Source organism: Salminus brasiliensis, chromosome 22 (genome assembly GCF_030463535.1).
Source record: "Salminus brasiliensis chromosome 22, fSalBra1.hap2, whole genome shotgun sequence".
NCBI classification, from domain to species: Eukaryota; Metazoa; Chordata; class Actinopteri; order Characiformes; family Bryconidae; genus Salminus; species Salminus brasiliensis.
Window position 1 is genome coordinate 9,837,995 of NC_132899.1, and position 16,617 is coordinate 9,854,611.

Below are 16,617 nucleotides of genomic sequence, written 5' to 3' on the forward strand. Positions count from 1 at the left end.
GAGGCCAGGGTGTTGGATGATCACCGTCCCCATCTCATCCTCAACTCCCCAACTCATCCCAGAAATATTGGATGGAGCATCACCATGATTCCAAAAAACACAGTTCCACTGTTCCACAGCCTTTAGTCCACGCCTGGTTTTAGGCATGGTGCCAACAGGTTCATGTTTATATGCTCCAGAGATTCCCATCCTATTGGCAATACTATACAGAGAAGCTGTAGTATTGTAGTATTGTAGTATAAGCTGTGCATTTGCACATCTGTATGTTAGAAATGGGTGAAACGTAGCAAAGTAGTTAAATGCATTCAGTAGAAGAGGTGTCCATAAGTATTTAGACTTATCTATGCATAATCGTTCTTTGAAAAAAAGCACCTGGGATGAAATAGCTGAATGAAACATTTATTGAAAGATGAACATCAGTACTTTTTGCAAACCAGCAAAGCGAATGAAGAGGAAAAGCCACAAAGGCTTGGTAACCATATAGTTTTAAACCTTCATATTTATCCAAATCTGTCACTTTTGCTCAGTCACAACTACACCAAAATGACAGCATTGGCCTAAAGTTGTATGTGTGGATATGCAGTTGTTAGTTCATACACAGCACAAAAAAAACAAATCCAACAGAACTCTACAGGTTGGCAACTTAGTGTCTCTTTTGTGTTACATTCAATGAGTATCTCAAAACAAGTACTTTTTCATAAAGGAAAGAAAAAAAGTCCCAAACTTACAAATAAAAAACACAGTTTGGCTAAACCTCACTCCAAGGCATGAACCATAATCAGTAATGTGGCCGTGATTCATCCAAATCCCTGATCACAGTTCATTTAGGCAATTCTCCAATGTCTTACTTTCACACACTCAAACAGACCTTTCCTTGATTTTTTCACATCAAGATTTCAATCACAAAAAAAAATAAAAAAGATGACTACATCACTGGATGGTTGACAGTCAAACGAATTGAAAAGCAAACCACAGTATCATAAAACACTGACTCGACCAAAGCAAGCAGATCTATAAGCCGATCGGCCGTGGGTCAAGTCCGGTCCTGATTTTCACCGTTTTATTAAGGAGGGAACAAAAATGAGGCAGCCTGGAGATCTGCCCTCGACATATCTAGCTTGATCGACCGACACAGGCTCCCAGAGACGCACACACAAACACAAGAGGCTACAGCTGTTCAAATAAGACCAAACGCTGGTTGCGAATGTAACCCTGGAACAAGGAAACAGAAGCAGAATTCCCATGCAACCCAACCCAGCATGGTCCATTGGGATACGCCTTTTCCCGTTATGCATGCGAATGCATGTGCACACATTCAAATACACTAAAATACACTTAAACTGAGAGATATGCCCTAAGATGAGAGTGGGGAACTTTGGCATGGCTGGCGAGGCCCAGATTTGACTGCATGAAAAATGTGAACACACACACTGACAGTATATATAATATCTATGCTGCTTGCAACAACTGTTTGTGCACATTCAACAGTAATGTAACGTCAAAGATATGTAGTGGATAGTGTATTGCCTTGCTGCACAGTAAAATATATTAAAACCAAGAGGCTTTATGATATTGAAAACGATATAGAAGGTACTGGTGAAGATATGGCATTGCTCAAATGGTTCTTTGCCATTGGTTTGCTTATTTAAAATAAAGGTGCTTCAAGTGGTTCTTTGAGCAATGCCATAGAAGAACCATCTTTGGATCCAAAAGAACATGTTTAAGGCCTTTTAGAGGTTCTTCACACTCTCACACCTGTTCATTGCAAACATGGTTCCATTTGGAACCAAAGTTGGTTCTTCTATGGCATCACTCAAAGAACCATGTGAAGTACCTTTATTTTTAATAAGTAAACCAATGAGCCTAAGTGGCCTCCCCCAGTTCTGAAGGGCCCCATGTCCAGCAGTGTTGAGTGATTTCCCTTCTCAAACACACCTGATTTGACGTATCTGTGAATTGCCTGGTTAGGTAAGTGTGTTTGAGCAAGGAAAGCACCAAATTGTCCTTGAGGGGCCTCCTCCAGGACCTGAACTGAAGAACCCTGGCTTTTAGTATCTGATAAGATTCTGTCTACAGGCATTGCTGCTTTATATGCTAGTTTCTGTGCCTTAAACTACAATTTAACATCCCATTTACAACATTTGTGAGACAAATGCATGAATGTCTTCAGGTCTTACTAAATAGGTTGCCAACGCATTTTCTGTGACATGATAAATGAGTGGAAAAGTCTGTTTCACACATAAAACGTTTAACGTGATAAGTGATGACGGCTACAGTAAAACAGGTTCATAATGCAAAGCAAAATCAAACCACCCATATATGAGGAGATAGTAGAGTACAATTCCGTTTTAACTCGTTACGATTTATAGAATTTCAACTGCGGACAGAGCACGCCAGCAAAGTGGCACAGCAACTGCTCCAGGTATTTTTATAGATATCGTATGTACACACATATTTATTCAAAACCAGAGGAAGCGAAACACAACTGTATCTGGTTTCCAGTGAAGCATCACCGAACCACATGCGTTACAAGTGCTGCGTAGCTTGGCTCGGCTAAATGCTACAACCTTGGCATGTCTCCATGCTAAAGCCACCGCACTGCAATCGTATGCAAAGTGTTTAAAGTGTTTCATGAGCTTTTCAGGAGACAAAAGTAGAGTAGAAAAATATTCTGAGGAGCTATGTTCTAAGTGCATGTTCAGTATCTGCTAAATGTAAAGTAATCAGAAAGGCTACAGTGTCGCAATAATGTTCGCTAATATGGATCTGTATTAAATAATTTTGCAATATTAATGCATGAAAGAACACATTTAGCTTATTATTGATTCGCAAGGATGTTGATGTCGATTCCATTTCAATTCTCACAGTGAGGACACTCGAAAGCTGAGGCATGTTCCGCTCGTTAGCAAAGGGAGCGACGGCAAAGCAGGCAGACTGAACGCGGTATAAGGTGCTTCATTGTGTTGACCTAAACGTGGTTGACATGTTGCTCTGGCTGGTCAAGGCAGAGTCTTTGGCTCATCCATGCTGAAAGCCCCAGTGGAGTGAATGAGCTTCCAGTGAGCTCCATAGCATGATAAGTATCACACACCAAGCTGTAACTGAGTCATGTGTCGAGGAAGCAGAGGGGCAAGCAAAAATGAGAGGACCGCTGACAAGATGAAGATAACAGGAACAGATGGAGGAAGAGGAGTATGGAAAAAGACATCTGACACACAAATACAGATAAAAAACATTGATGCCTTGAATTTACACACACACACACACACAAACACTCTCTCTCAGAGGAAGGGTACTACATAGGCACATTTGTGTCTCTCAAGGTACAAACAATGTACATCTTTGTGATTTCTCCTTATTACCCTGTTCTTCAGTGGTCAGGCCCCCACGGGTCTACAGCTATTATTTGGGTGGTGGGTCATTCTCAGCACTGCAGTGATACTGACATGGTGGTGGTGTGTTAGTGTGTGTTGCACTGATATAAGTGAATCAGACACAGCAGTGCTGCTGGAGTGTTTAAACACCTAAGCGTCCCTGCTGGACTCAGAATAGTCCACCTACCTGTGAGCGCAGATGGAAGGACTAGAGGATGAGCTTCTGTCTCCAGACTTTACAAATACAAGGTGAAGGGACATTAGTAATAGAATGGACAGTGAGTGGACAGACACAGTGTTTCATACCAGCACAACACACACTAACACACCACCACCATGTCAGTGCCACTGCAGTTGAGAATGACCCACCACAAAAATAAGACCTGCTCTGTGGTGGTTCTGTAGGGACCTGAGCATTGTTAAACAGGGTAAAAGAAGGCTTACAGAGTATGAAGAGATGGACTACAGTAATTATAGAACTACGCAGTGCTCCTATACGGCCACTGGAGCTGATATTAAATATGGGGTATAGCTACCCCAGTTACAAAGCTTGAACCTTGAAAGTCATAGCATTCAGTACCTTCCTTTCTGAGAGCACACTGTAAAATAATGACCCTGGCTGCCTTAAAACTTAAAAGATTAAATTGAACTTCATGTAATATGTTACACAAGGTCACCTACTGATTATTGTTCTGCGTTAGAAGCTCAAAACGCCAGGCAGCCACATTACACATTACGTACTTAGTTACGTACTTAGTTAGTTTAAACAATATCAGTTACATTTAGTTAAAACACTTATTTTTAGTGCTTAAAACATACCTTAGTTAAAACCAGTCATTTTACAGTGTGTGATTCAAATGTGTACACAGTTTCCACTTGAATAAAATATGCCATCAACACAATTATTGCCAAAAGTAAGAGAAAAGTAAGACAAAATAGTGTTGATGGAAAATTCCTGTTTTGTTCAAGTGGTAATAACGCACACATCCGATTCAGATAAATTCAATTCATCACTTTTTTCCTACACAGCAAAGAACCTAATGTCATTAAAAAGAGGACAATAAACAGAGCAACCGAGCACTAGAACAGACTCACACACAGAGCAGGGCAGGCATGTTTCTCAAAGGTATAAAAACGTAGAGAAAGTGGCTTATTTTCTAGACCCGAGAATGCAGATATCACAAAGATAAGCAATAAAGAAGAGACAGCCCAAGAGAGGAGGAGGAGAGATGTACTCAGTCCATACGCGTTCTCCCTCCCCCGGTAGAACAACATTCAAAAACATTCAAACACACAGACACAAAGCTGGGTGGCTAACACTGTGGCTGCAAAAGTGGCAGCGTCCAGCACGCTCCTCTCTTCTTCAGCGTGAGATGGGATGACAGCAGGTATGCAGCCGAATGGAAGTGCATATATATTTCATTCCTTCCCTCATCCCTCCATATATGTAGGCCAGATGAGTAGAGCAGTTCGCTTTGGGGGTTTAGAACAAGCGTGCTTTTTTCTTTAGGTCGTTTTTCTTCCACAAAGCCAAGCGGTCAAACTGTTCAATGGTCATCCCAAACACCTGGTAGAACTCCTCTGGTGACAAGTGCCTCTGAAAGAGAGGGAAAGGATAAATGAACGGACACATTCATTTTCTTATTGGCTACTATTCAGATCATAATCTTGCCATGAAATCAGACAATGAGGTGGCTGAAACATTAGCTTACTAATAACCTGCTTATTATTGTCGCTGGCATACCAAACTATACTTACAAACGATTGTGTGAACATTTGTTGATATACAGAACAAAACACATTAGCCTTGGATGGTATGACATTAAAACTGTATACTCTGACTGGAATCTCAAAATCAGGACAGTATTTCAAAGTTACAACCTCTTTGATGTATTGCATTTCTATTGGGTGTCTATCTAATCAATGGCCAAATAAGCTTATTCCCCCATGTACATTTAAGAGAGCCACTGTGGGTGCTCACTGATTGATGATGAAAAGTTGGGGAAACAAAACAAGGCCATCGATGCTGAATTCCTGGAAACCTGGATGAACCAGATAAAACCCACCTAAGACCATTCATTCTACTTTGTGCTCTCAAGAAGAGGCTTTATCCCCTAAACGTGTGATTTGAGCCTCAGTTATTTGGATCTCGGTCTGTTCTGTGGTGTTTAGCCTGCTAGCTAACTTATTTAAGCCTAGGTAGATGGCTACGAGTCCAAATACGGCAGACAGTCATTACACATTCAATTTAAGGAACTTTATTATTACAACATGAAATTGCCATGTATTGTGTCCTAACATAAGCCCAATCTGCTAATCACTAAAATTAACCAATAATATACAGAAACCTTCACTTTTACAAGAGCTGATATAATGCAGGGTTCATCTCTAATATCTGATCAACTGTTTGAAGTCTTAGAAACTGTGTAAATGTGTATGCTTCTGCCTGATTGGACTAAAAACATGTAGACACACCGGCTATGATTGGTGACCCCTGTTCTATACAAATAATATCTAGTGGATTGGGATCAGGGCTGATTTATTGGCTCAAGTATTGGCCTAATCCTAATGTTCTAATGTTTGTTTCAACCAGTGTTCAGAGCGCCATCTGGTTTTACCGGCGGGAGAAACGCACACATTAAACATTCAAAACCGAGTGGCTAATGCTAATGCTAATACATGCACGCTAGCTATAGAAATCACAGCACCTTTACCTCACTAAAAAACAGTTATTTTACACCAGTAGACCAACAACCACAGATATCAGTCCAGAGTGTGTACCACGACACACACACAGGAAGTGATTAGACCGAAGTTTAAAGGAGCTGGGAGCTGATTGGTCAGGGAGAAGAGTCAGACTGAATATTAAACACTATAAAACGGTCTTATAGAAACTGCAACAACAAATAAATGGATTTTACTAAACATATTAATCAGCAGCTCCTCCTATCTAAACTGTGTGACTGCATCATTCATCATTCGGCTGATACTCAGCATGAGGAGATTCGGATCGGGGGCATTATAACCTGATTGGGACATCCCTAGCCTATGGATTTGAAATTCCCTTGGTTATTTGACATCATTACAGTAAGTGTTATGAAAACCATTACAGTGGCCGTACAGCTGAACTTATCACATGAGCAGAGCTGCTTTCAGTAGACTGTGAATGCCTAAAACAACATGCTGTTGAAGGGTAATCAAAGCCTAATCAGAACCAATCTAGGGAGCAGTCCGCTGGCTCTAAGTGCCAAGTGTTTGCTCTGCTAACATCATCTGCATGCAGCAAAATCCCTTCCTGGATTAAAGAGTGGAACAGATGACAAAGTAATGACAATAATTACGACCATATAGCCCAACTAAAGCTGCTGAGTTATGACACACATGCAGGGCCTGTGTGCCTGAGGTAGTGTAAGAACTGTAGCAGCTTAGGGCACGGTTTCAGGTTTACGGGGCGTGAGCGCGACTTAAGGCATTCCTCTGTGGATTTGCATAAATCTTTATTAGCTCAGACCTACTTGTGTGTGGTAGAATAACACTCGCAGATGCGCATGGCTTTTATGGCCCTCTGGAAAGATGAAACTGCTGAAATCACCAGACTTTTGTAATACATTTTATTGCTGGGGTGTTGTAAGCATCTCCCAGGAGAGGCTGACTACACTCCCTCACACACAATGAAAATAAATTGTGCAACCAAGGCCGGTCCGAACCAGAGCAGTCGTACGAGTACGCAAGTGAACACAACACACATACGCCACAGATAACGATGCGCCACAGACATCCCAAGCACAGAGTTAGAGAGTGGGGTTGATAAAAGCTCATAATTTAGTCTGAGGTTACAGCAAGTCAGCCACATCCCCTCTGTCCCCCCAATCACACTCACTGATAACACTGTCAAAACATCCTGAAAACCCTCAGGGAATATTATGGGTAACTGTGGGGGGAAATAACTGCAGATGTCCAGTGGAGACCAGCCATTAACACATACAACAAACAGACACACACGCATAAATGTATTTGTACTTGCATTTGCACACATGTGTCAGCTATGGGTGGAAGTTAAAGTAGCTCTATGCATTTAATTAGAAGGGGTCTCCACAAACATTTACACATATACACAGTTGGACATATAGTGTATGTGTATTTGCACTGTATGTGTGTGCATAACTATCTGTATGTTAAGCCAAACCCCAATCCTCACGCTAACCACATAACTAAACGAATGGTTTGAGCATTTTTCAAAGTCAGGACTATGTTGCTTGTGCTGACAAGGCAGGTTCCTCCTGTTTTCCATGGGGCTGCTACATAATAACATTTTGGCTCTGAAAATGTGTGAAAACATAACATACCTATATATAATAACAAACATATATACATGCACCAACACACACACTAGCACAAAACCCTCCGCCACAGTCAGAGCCAAAAACGGAAGATTTTTACCTCAGAGTGACCCAGTTACACATTAATGTGGAAATAATTATAATTTCGTGCTCTACAGCAAAAATAGCTCCACAGATCTCTGGATCTTAGAACTGGACAAGCACTTGAGATAATCAGTAATGTGGATAAAGGAAATGGAACAAAATCAACTCAGAAAATATTGTTGGTGTGTTTTGGTGAAGCCAAGAGGAGGTCCTAAAGCAGCTGTGGCCTAAAGGTTAGAGAAGTGGGCTTGGGATCAGAAGGTTGTTGGTTTGATCCCCAGGACCAGCGTCCATGGCTAAGGTGCCTTTGAGCAAGACATTAAACCCCAATTGCTCCTTGTGCACTGAGGTGTGTTCACTGCCATAGATGGGTTAAATGTGGAAGTTGAATCATGGGTGTCACTTGGATGGTCCATTATAGATGTCATTTACATTCCACTTAGAGTCCGATTGATTCTAAAAATTCTTTCGTACTGCTGCTCAGTGGTGGTAAATGTGGTGGCGTGCCTAATCAAGACATATGATGATACAAGGATGCAAATAATAAAGGCAAATATCAATCAGATCCCAGAGAAGCTCACCATATTTTAACCTGCCCGCTTAAGATCCACCGGTTGCGTAATTTAATGTACCAATGACAACCGGTATCAAATTCTTCAACAGGCTGATTTTGTTGCTGTGCTTTTCACACTGATTATATGTAAACGACATCTCTTCTCATTGGTCAGGATGACATAACCTTTAGTGATTCAGAGGGCCTGAGAGAGACATTACCTCTAGCCGAGTGCGGTCCACATCACGCGGCAACTTCACCCTGACTCTGTGAGTCACAGCAAGCATATCATAGGGGTATACCTACAAACATACGAACACATAATACACACCATATACACACATATACACTGACCAGTCCACATGAAAAGAATTGTACATCTGTATGCTAACATGAGGTCAAATATAATGACAACACTGTTTCATAAACTGCATAGAAATCAACCTGATTATATTAGATATAAACTTACCTTATACTCTGAACAAGGAGATGGAAAAACAGCGGAGAGGGAAAACAGGAAAAAGAAATAATGAATAGTTCGTAAAGTGGATTCGTAAAGAAAATGACAGTCTCTGCTCTGATGGTTTTAAATGGTGGTTTACTAGAGGTAGATGGTTACTGGTTAGTTTTAAAGTAACAGCGTCAGCCTAGCATAGCTTAGCACAGTGACAAGAACATTGTAATAATTTTTTGCAATTATTCCGAGCCTTACCTGATAGTGTTACTGTCCTCTCTGTGCCCAGTATGGTGTGTGTTTAGCTATCTAAATAGACTGTAACTGGTCAGCTGGGTTAGCTTTTAGCCTAACACCTGCTTGCTTCACCAGCTTCCCCAAGCAAATACCCTGATCCCTCTGGGTCGACGCTTCACCCTTCTCTGATCCTCTAGCCCTAACGTTTTGCCTTTTTAGCCTTGTTCTCATATTCTCCCAAAACAGCCACCACATGAAGCCTTGAAAGACTTTCAGTAGTGGGCAGTAAGCCAAGACTGACAGTTTGGGGAATTTGTAATGTCCTGTTTTACAGCTCTGTTTTATTAAATGCTGGATTTTCTTTTTCATGAAGAGACAACAGTGTTGTAAGGATAATGGTTTGTCACTTCCACGTACCCAACTCTCATTATTCAACCATGCCAAAGTAAATACAGTTTTCTATTCCAGGGCACCTTTAATAAACTACATCTGTCCTGTAACTGCTAATTTATTTATGGATGATGAGCTACAGGGGGGAATAGACAGTGCCAAAAACAACACACATAAACACATGTGCAAACACACATATTTTACCTCTCATTGCTCCCCAGTTGGAGTCATGGTCATCTTCTCCAAGATCAGCCGTCTAAGAAAGGCAGAGAAAAAAAATCTAATCAGAGAGAAAGAAAGTGATCTTCTGGCTCCTTCAATGCCTTGAGTGTGCCAAGAAGGTCTCAGTAAAAATCTTCTGTTAGGGCTGCTGATGTTTCTCTTTCATTTCCTGAGGTGAAAGGTTAGAGTTTAATGTTATGAATGTTATGAAGGGCTGTAATGTTTGGGTTGGGTTGCTGCTGTACATGCCTACACATACCGCTCCAGGGCTAGCTTTCTGTTTCACACACTGCGCTTTTGTGCCTGCTTGGTTAAAAGTGTCAATCAGCGGGACACAGTTTTATTCACAGGAGGCCCAAACGGCTCCAAGCTTATGTTGCTAAGACAGTGTATCACCTGACTCAGCCAATCAGGAAAGTTTCGTCAACCAAGACATTAATTAGTAGAATGAGGAATGTTACTGATTGGCTGGGGCAAAAGTTATGGTCTCTGCTGTTAGTGCAATATTTCCACGTTCAGCGGCTTCATAGAAATCCAGGTCCTGGAGTCTAACAAACAAGCAGTGGAAGACTCGGACTGCACAAAGTATAACTTCTTTCTCGTCTGTATTGCCGATTTAGTATTACTGATTTTGTCAAAGGGTGTATAAAAATTTTAATTAAGCAATATATCAACCTTTATAAAAGGTGCATTATTATAATGTGTTGTTATAATAATAATAACAATACTACTACTAATAATAATAATTATTATTATTAAATTTATTATAAATGTACATTTTATAAAAATCTAGATATATTGCTTTAAAAAAATTATATATCAATCTTTATAATTATAGCAGTTGGTAAAGCACAGGTTCGATTACCCTGCTAAGAGCATCAGCCAAATGTCATAAATGTAAAATCAATTTTTATTATTATTACATTTTTCACATGTCTTTTAAGGTGCCTTAATTATGACACCAGTCAACAAACAAAGTTTGGATTTCAAAGCAAAGGAATGTGTCCTGAATAGAAAGTGAGGCTGGACATCGGAACTATGCAAGGCAGAAACTTTCCAAGGATCAATGCCTTCTGCCCACTCTGCAAGTGGAGGAGCTGGAGAATGAGATTCATCATGGAAGTGCATAAAATCTTTGTGGATGTGTCGATTAGTGGAGGTCCCAAATGTCTTCATCTTTAGTTTGTATGTGCACTTTATTACTGTTATTATTATTATTATTATTATTATTATTACTGTTATTATTAATCATCATCTACCATTGTGTATGTACACCACGCTGTATTATCTAGTAGAAGTAGAAGACAGCAATTTGCAACCTGTAGTGATCAAAGTGATCAAAGAAATGTAAAGAATTGCACTACACTGTGAGGCATATCACAAACACTATGTATTGCAATGTAATCACAGCATGGTCTTTACTACTGCATCAATACTGTGCTGCCCAAATAACAGCATGAATGCCATTCACTGAGAGGAACCAGAATTTAAAAGGGGAAGGCATCGTTGTCTGGGCAAGAACAAAAAGTGGAACTGAAGACTTGTGAGTTGAGTCAGGTGTATTTAAAGAAAGGAAATCAGGGCAGGGGTAGTTGAGGACCACTGCTTTAGTGGGTAAGAATGTGTGCACAGTACTGCCACCTAGTGTAAGAGAGACAGACATTTACACTCTGGTAATGCAAGTGGTCCAACAGAACCACTTGCAGACTGTGCAGAAGGCAAAGTCTGATGCCCATCCAGAGCGACTTTAGCTGAATCATGTTACACAGCTAGGTGAATGTAATATTAGGAGCCTTTCCCAATGACTGTGCCACAGGGAAGGTAGTGGTATCACCCATTAGGCTACAACAACTGCCAAACAACTTCAGATTCATTGTTCAGACATACTGGTACCAGTGACCTCAAATAAAGGCAATAAAGACTCATTGGCTCCCTAAGCAGACCACTACTGCGACAGGCCAACCTTATTTCCCCTTTAATCTGGATGCACCCATGACCTCTGTCTTCTATAAGACAGCCAGATATCAAATCAAACCAGTGTGTGGATAAGAGTCAGACAGTACACACAGATACAGTACGATACAGCTAAGACTAAATCCTTAAACTAATTGAGCTACAGTGAATGAATCATGATCCATATGTGCGATTAGCAATTTCCTCCCCTTCCTCCCAGCTGGGCCTGTCAAACCAAACCAGAATCAAACGAGATTCCTCCTCACTGATGCACAAAGAGGCAGCCAGAGACAACGTACGTGACCACAGATGTTACACCCAGTACACAAAAAGAGAGAGAGGGAGATTGCAGACAGATGTAGAGGTTGAATAGGTGTCACCTCAGTTACTGCAGAACAGTCTGTGTTCCTGTCACTTTAAAGAGCAGGCTTGTTTGCACCTTGGAGACTTTGTGAAATGTACTGTAATGTAGTTGGTGTGGCGAAACAGATAACACCACTACCTGCCAGTGAGCTACCACACCATGTGGGAGACTGGGGTTCAATTCCTGGTCTGTGTGGGTGACTGTGTGGTGCTACATCAATAAGAGTCCTTGGGCAGGACTCCTAACACTATGTTGACTGCACAACAGTCTGTGTTCCTGTCACTTTAAAGAGCAGGCTTGTTTGCTCCTTGGAGACTTTATTTATTTCACGCGTCTTTTAAGGTGCCTTAATGATGACATCAGTCAACAAACAAAGTTTGGATTTCAAAGCAAAGGAATAGAAAGCCAGACTGGACATCAGAACTAAGCAAGGCAGAAACTTTCCAAGGATCAGTGCCTTCTGGGCATTACCTTGTAAGTCATTACCTTGTAAGTTGCTCTGGATAAGAGCATCAGCTAAATGCCATAAATGTAATGTAAATGTAAATGTAGTTTACCTTGTAGATGCCGTTTCGTCCATATCCCGGCAGAGAAGCAGACTTGTTGTAGGGAAAATCTGCAACAGACAGCAGAATAAACAACTGAATCAGAGCTACAGTTCAGCGTGCAGGCTTCCAAAACCATCTTAAAACAAAGGTCCTCTTAAAGAACCACGTCTGTAGACATGTCTGAGTAAACCTTTGCTGGTTGCTGGTTTCAGATTGGTTTAAGCTGGTCTGATGAGGCTCAGCGACTAATCAGAGTGACTCAGTGCTCCAATCAAACGTGCTACCACAATGGCCCGGAGGTATGTTGGCAAGCTACCTGATTAACAAGCTCCTGACCAGCTTGGTGTATGTTTTATTTCATTTTGATCTAGCTGGTCATGGTGGTTGACCAGCTTGGTCTTACTGGTCATGTTGGTCATGACCAGTTTGGCAATGCTGGTCGGCTAGCTTGGTCATGCTGGTCAGCCAGCATGGTCACGTTTGGTCATACTGGTTGTCTAGCTTGGTCATGCTTATAGACCAGCTAAACAATCATACTCCAACAAAAACATACTGTATGCTGGTCAAGAGTTAAGCTGGTCAACACAATTAACCAGCTTGACCAGCTTGAGTTGGCCATTCTTTAACTTGATAAAGAACCTTTTAATAAAATGAAGGTTCTTCAGACTCTTTATACATCTCCATTACAACTATGGTTCTTAATGAACTCAAAAGGGGTTCTTCTACGGTATCGCTCAAAGAACCATCCAAAGAACATTTATTTTGAGCATTAAGATCATCTTAACTGGTATTGTAGTGTATAGATCATCTTAATTGGTAGAGAGAGTGTTCAGTGTAATGCTCGCTCTACCATTTAATAACAACCCTTTGGCTAAGAAGCTTTTACAAAACCCTTCCCAGAGCAGTGGAAAACCTCAGATTACTTCCAGCACAAATATAATGATAGACAGTCAGCTGAATTACATTGATGACCCAGGAGCACAGCGTAACAAATGTAATGGTTCTGTGCTAAAGTTGAAATACTGCTTGCTGTCACTAATTCATATGGAGCACTGTATCGTTAAACTGAGGCAGCCTATTCAAAGAGCAGGGACCTTTCTGACTGGCTAATGGTGGAGTCAGGTTAATCCCTAGAAGTGGTGGCTACAGCATCACCACTGATGATAAAAAGTACAGTACAGCTGAAGTCAACGAGCATCATTCATTTGTTTAATTCCAAGTCAATATAGCCCCTTTAATGAATGCATTCAGCTACTTTAAGTTGCATCCATTGCTGACACAGATGTGCAAACGGGAAGTCCTGCCAATTGAATAAAACTCCCTTGATCAGATAAACATGAACATACTGCCACCATGTCTAATGCCAGGCGTGGGCTAGCAGGGTATAAAGACCCCCAGCATTGAGCTGTGCAGCAGTGGAACAGTGTTCTCTGGAATGATGGTGCTCCATCCAACACTTTTGAGATGAGTTTGGGGGGGAGTTAGGGATGAAGTGGGGTGGGGATCATCTAACTGTGGGTCTGAAAAGGCGCAGAGAGACGCACTGAGAAAGCAAACAGTCAAAGAACATTTGCAAATCAAACCAAGAAGCTGCTGGAGTTCTCAAAACAATGGACTGACCACCCCAGATCTGCACATAACTGAATGTGTTTGGGATGACTTGGATAATGAGAAGCAGAAAATACTCAAACATTTATAACTGAACTCAGAAAAATCTATTAAAAAAACCCTCATATTTCAGAAACAGTGTCTCCTAAACAGGTTGGAAACTGTAAAAAGGGTAAAAGGTGAACACTGTAGATGTTCAAATATCTGATATTAAGATATTAAGATTTAGTTTAAATAACTGTTACTTAATAGCTGTTGTGATGGGAAAATAAAGAAATGAAAAGTGGTCTCTGGCTTTTGCACAGTTCTTTAAGTTGTACTGTTATATTAATCATTTCTCACTGATAGCTTGTTAAAGAGTGTTGATTAGTAAGGGGAGATTTTTTATTTGGGGTTATAAATTTGATGATCTGAGTTATTTTTGTTTGTTCAAGCTGTGAGACAAACACAACTGGAAACGCAGAAGTGAAACTAAATGCAAAAGGACTGTAAATGTAATTAAATACACAACAAAATCTATAAATGGTTTTATGATTATGTGTGAACATTACAGAAAAATGGCAGTAAAGCTCTTGAGTTCTAAGTAGAAATGGCTCTGAAGGGAAGGCTTATTGTTTGATTACTCACTCGGTTGAGAAATGTCTGTGGGAAGGCTGTGGGTGGAGGTCCTGGGGTCAATGTCTGGTGACTGTCCATCAATCTCACTCTTTAGAATCGTCCAACTAGTTCTGGTCTAAAGACACATCCAAAAACCAGTAAGAGTGTGATTGATTATTTGGACAATCCCTTTATAGACACCTAGACAGATTAGACTAATGTATGTGGGACATCTGATGGCAAGATGAAAGACTGAATGAAGTTACTGACTACAGTAATACACAAAAATGGATGGATCAATGGATGGATGGATGAAGAATAGATGAATAGCTGGGAGGATGGATGAATGGATAGGTGGATGGATTGGTGGATGAATGGATGGGAGGATGGATGAATGGATTTGTGAATGGATGAATGGATAAAAGAATGGATGGGATGGATAAATAGATGACAGATGAATGGGTGCATGGATGGATGAATGGATGGGTGGAAGAATGGATAAATGGAAGGATGGATGAATGGCTAGGATGGGAGAATAGATGGATGGGTGGATTTACGGTTGGATGGATGAAAGGATGTATGGATGACAGATGAATGGGTGGGTGGACGGATAAATGGATTGATGGATGGATGAATGGATGGGTGGATGAATATATGGGAGGATGGATAAATGGATGGAAGAATACATTAATGAATAGGTGGATAGGATTGATTGATGGATAGATGGATGAATGGGTGGGTGGACAGATGAATGGATGGAAGGATGGAAGGATGGATGAATAGATGGATAGATGGATAAATAGATGGTTGCGTTCACAAGACTTGCACGGTCACCTTTCTATCTGAGTCCTCTCCATCTTGCCAAGATGTTCTGGAAGCTGTAAAGAAGTTCGAGAATAAAAATTCAACAACAATTCCACCTGACAAGACCAGTAAAAAGACAACACCAAAGGTACACATGCAAGGTGCTGCACAATACACCACAAGAAACGTGTGAAAACCTTAAGAACCTAAAGAATATCACCTACACTCACAATTTCCACCAGTCACAGAACAGTAAGAGAACACAATGTTACCTTCAGAGCCAACAAGCATATTAGAAGAGTGACAAAACACACCCAAGGAAAACGTGGGAAAAATTATAAATAAATAAAACGTTTTAAATTAAATAAACAAAATGTGCATCAGATGGCTCTTATCAATCAACCACAGTGTGTTACGCAACACAACAGTCTTACAACAGTCACCATGAACTACACAGATGTCTTCCACTGACAAGCCAAATACAGCACGATGAGTTACACACACAAAATGAAATACAGTTCAATGCCAGAGTCACATGACCACAATCAAATCAGATGATATGAATAAACAAAGAGAGGCTAAAAGCACACAGATTCACTGCTTGTTTCCATGTCAGACCTTTTGGATTATGTGCCAGAACCCATAGCAGTACCAGGAAAAACCCAAAGGCAATCAAACTGCACTGTTACACAGCCAGTTAAGGCATATGCATCCCACACACACACACACACTTGCAGTATTATAGCTCTACAGATTGACAGAAATCTTAGAATCCATAGAGATTAGTTTTTGTCCATGAAGTCAGAGTAGAAGTTCATTAGGCTCAGCGGTTAGAGCGCCGGGATATCGATAACAGGGTTGTGGGTTCGATTCCCGGGCTCGGCAAGCTGCCACTGTTGGGCCCTTGAGCAAGGCCCTTTACCCTCTCTGCTCCCCAGGCGCTGGAGTTGGCTGTCCACCGCTCTGGGTGTGTGTGTGTACTCACTGCTCCTAACACATGTGTGAGTGTGTGTTCACTACCAGATGGGTTAAATGCAGAGGACACATTTCGCTGTACAGTGTACACTGTACAGTGACAAATACGTGCAC

General features: G+C 41.0%; 1 protein-coding gene across 5 annotated transcripts in view; it reads right to left on the bottom strand.

The window, feature by feature from the left end:
• Window positions 1-383: 383 nt before the first annotated feature.
• ablim2 (actin binding LIM protein family, member 2) overlaps window positions 384-16,617 on the bottom strand; it is a 96,443-nt gene continuing 80,209 nt past the window's right edge. For 4 of the 5 annotated variants that reach the window (XM_072667986.1, XM_072667987.1, XM_072667988.1 and 1 more), the window contains 4 exons: window positions 15,559-15,602; window positions 14,755-14,860; window positions 12,529-12,587; window positions 8,972-9,688 (listed from right to left, as the gene is read on the bottom strand). In XM_072667986.1, the coding sequence (XP_072524087.1) occupies window positions 9,569-9,688; window positions 12,529-12,587; window positions 14,755-14,860; window positions 15,559-15,602 (329 nt within the window). In that variant the 3' untranslated portion in view covers window positions 8,972-9,568. Of the gene's footprint in view, window positions 4,972-8,572; window positions 8,654-8,820; window positions 8,829-8,971; window positions 9,689-12,528; window positions 12,588-14,754; window positions 14,861-15,558; window positions 15,603-16,617 lie in introns of those variants that run through there. The other variant, XM_072667990.1, reaches the window with a different exon arrangement.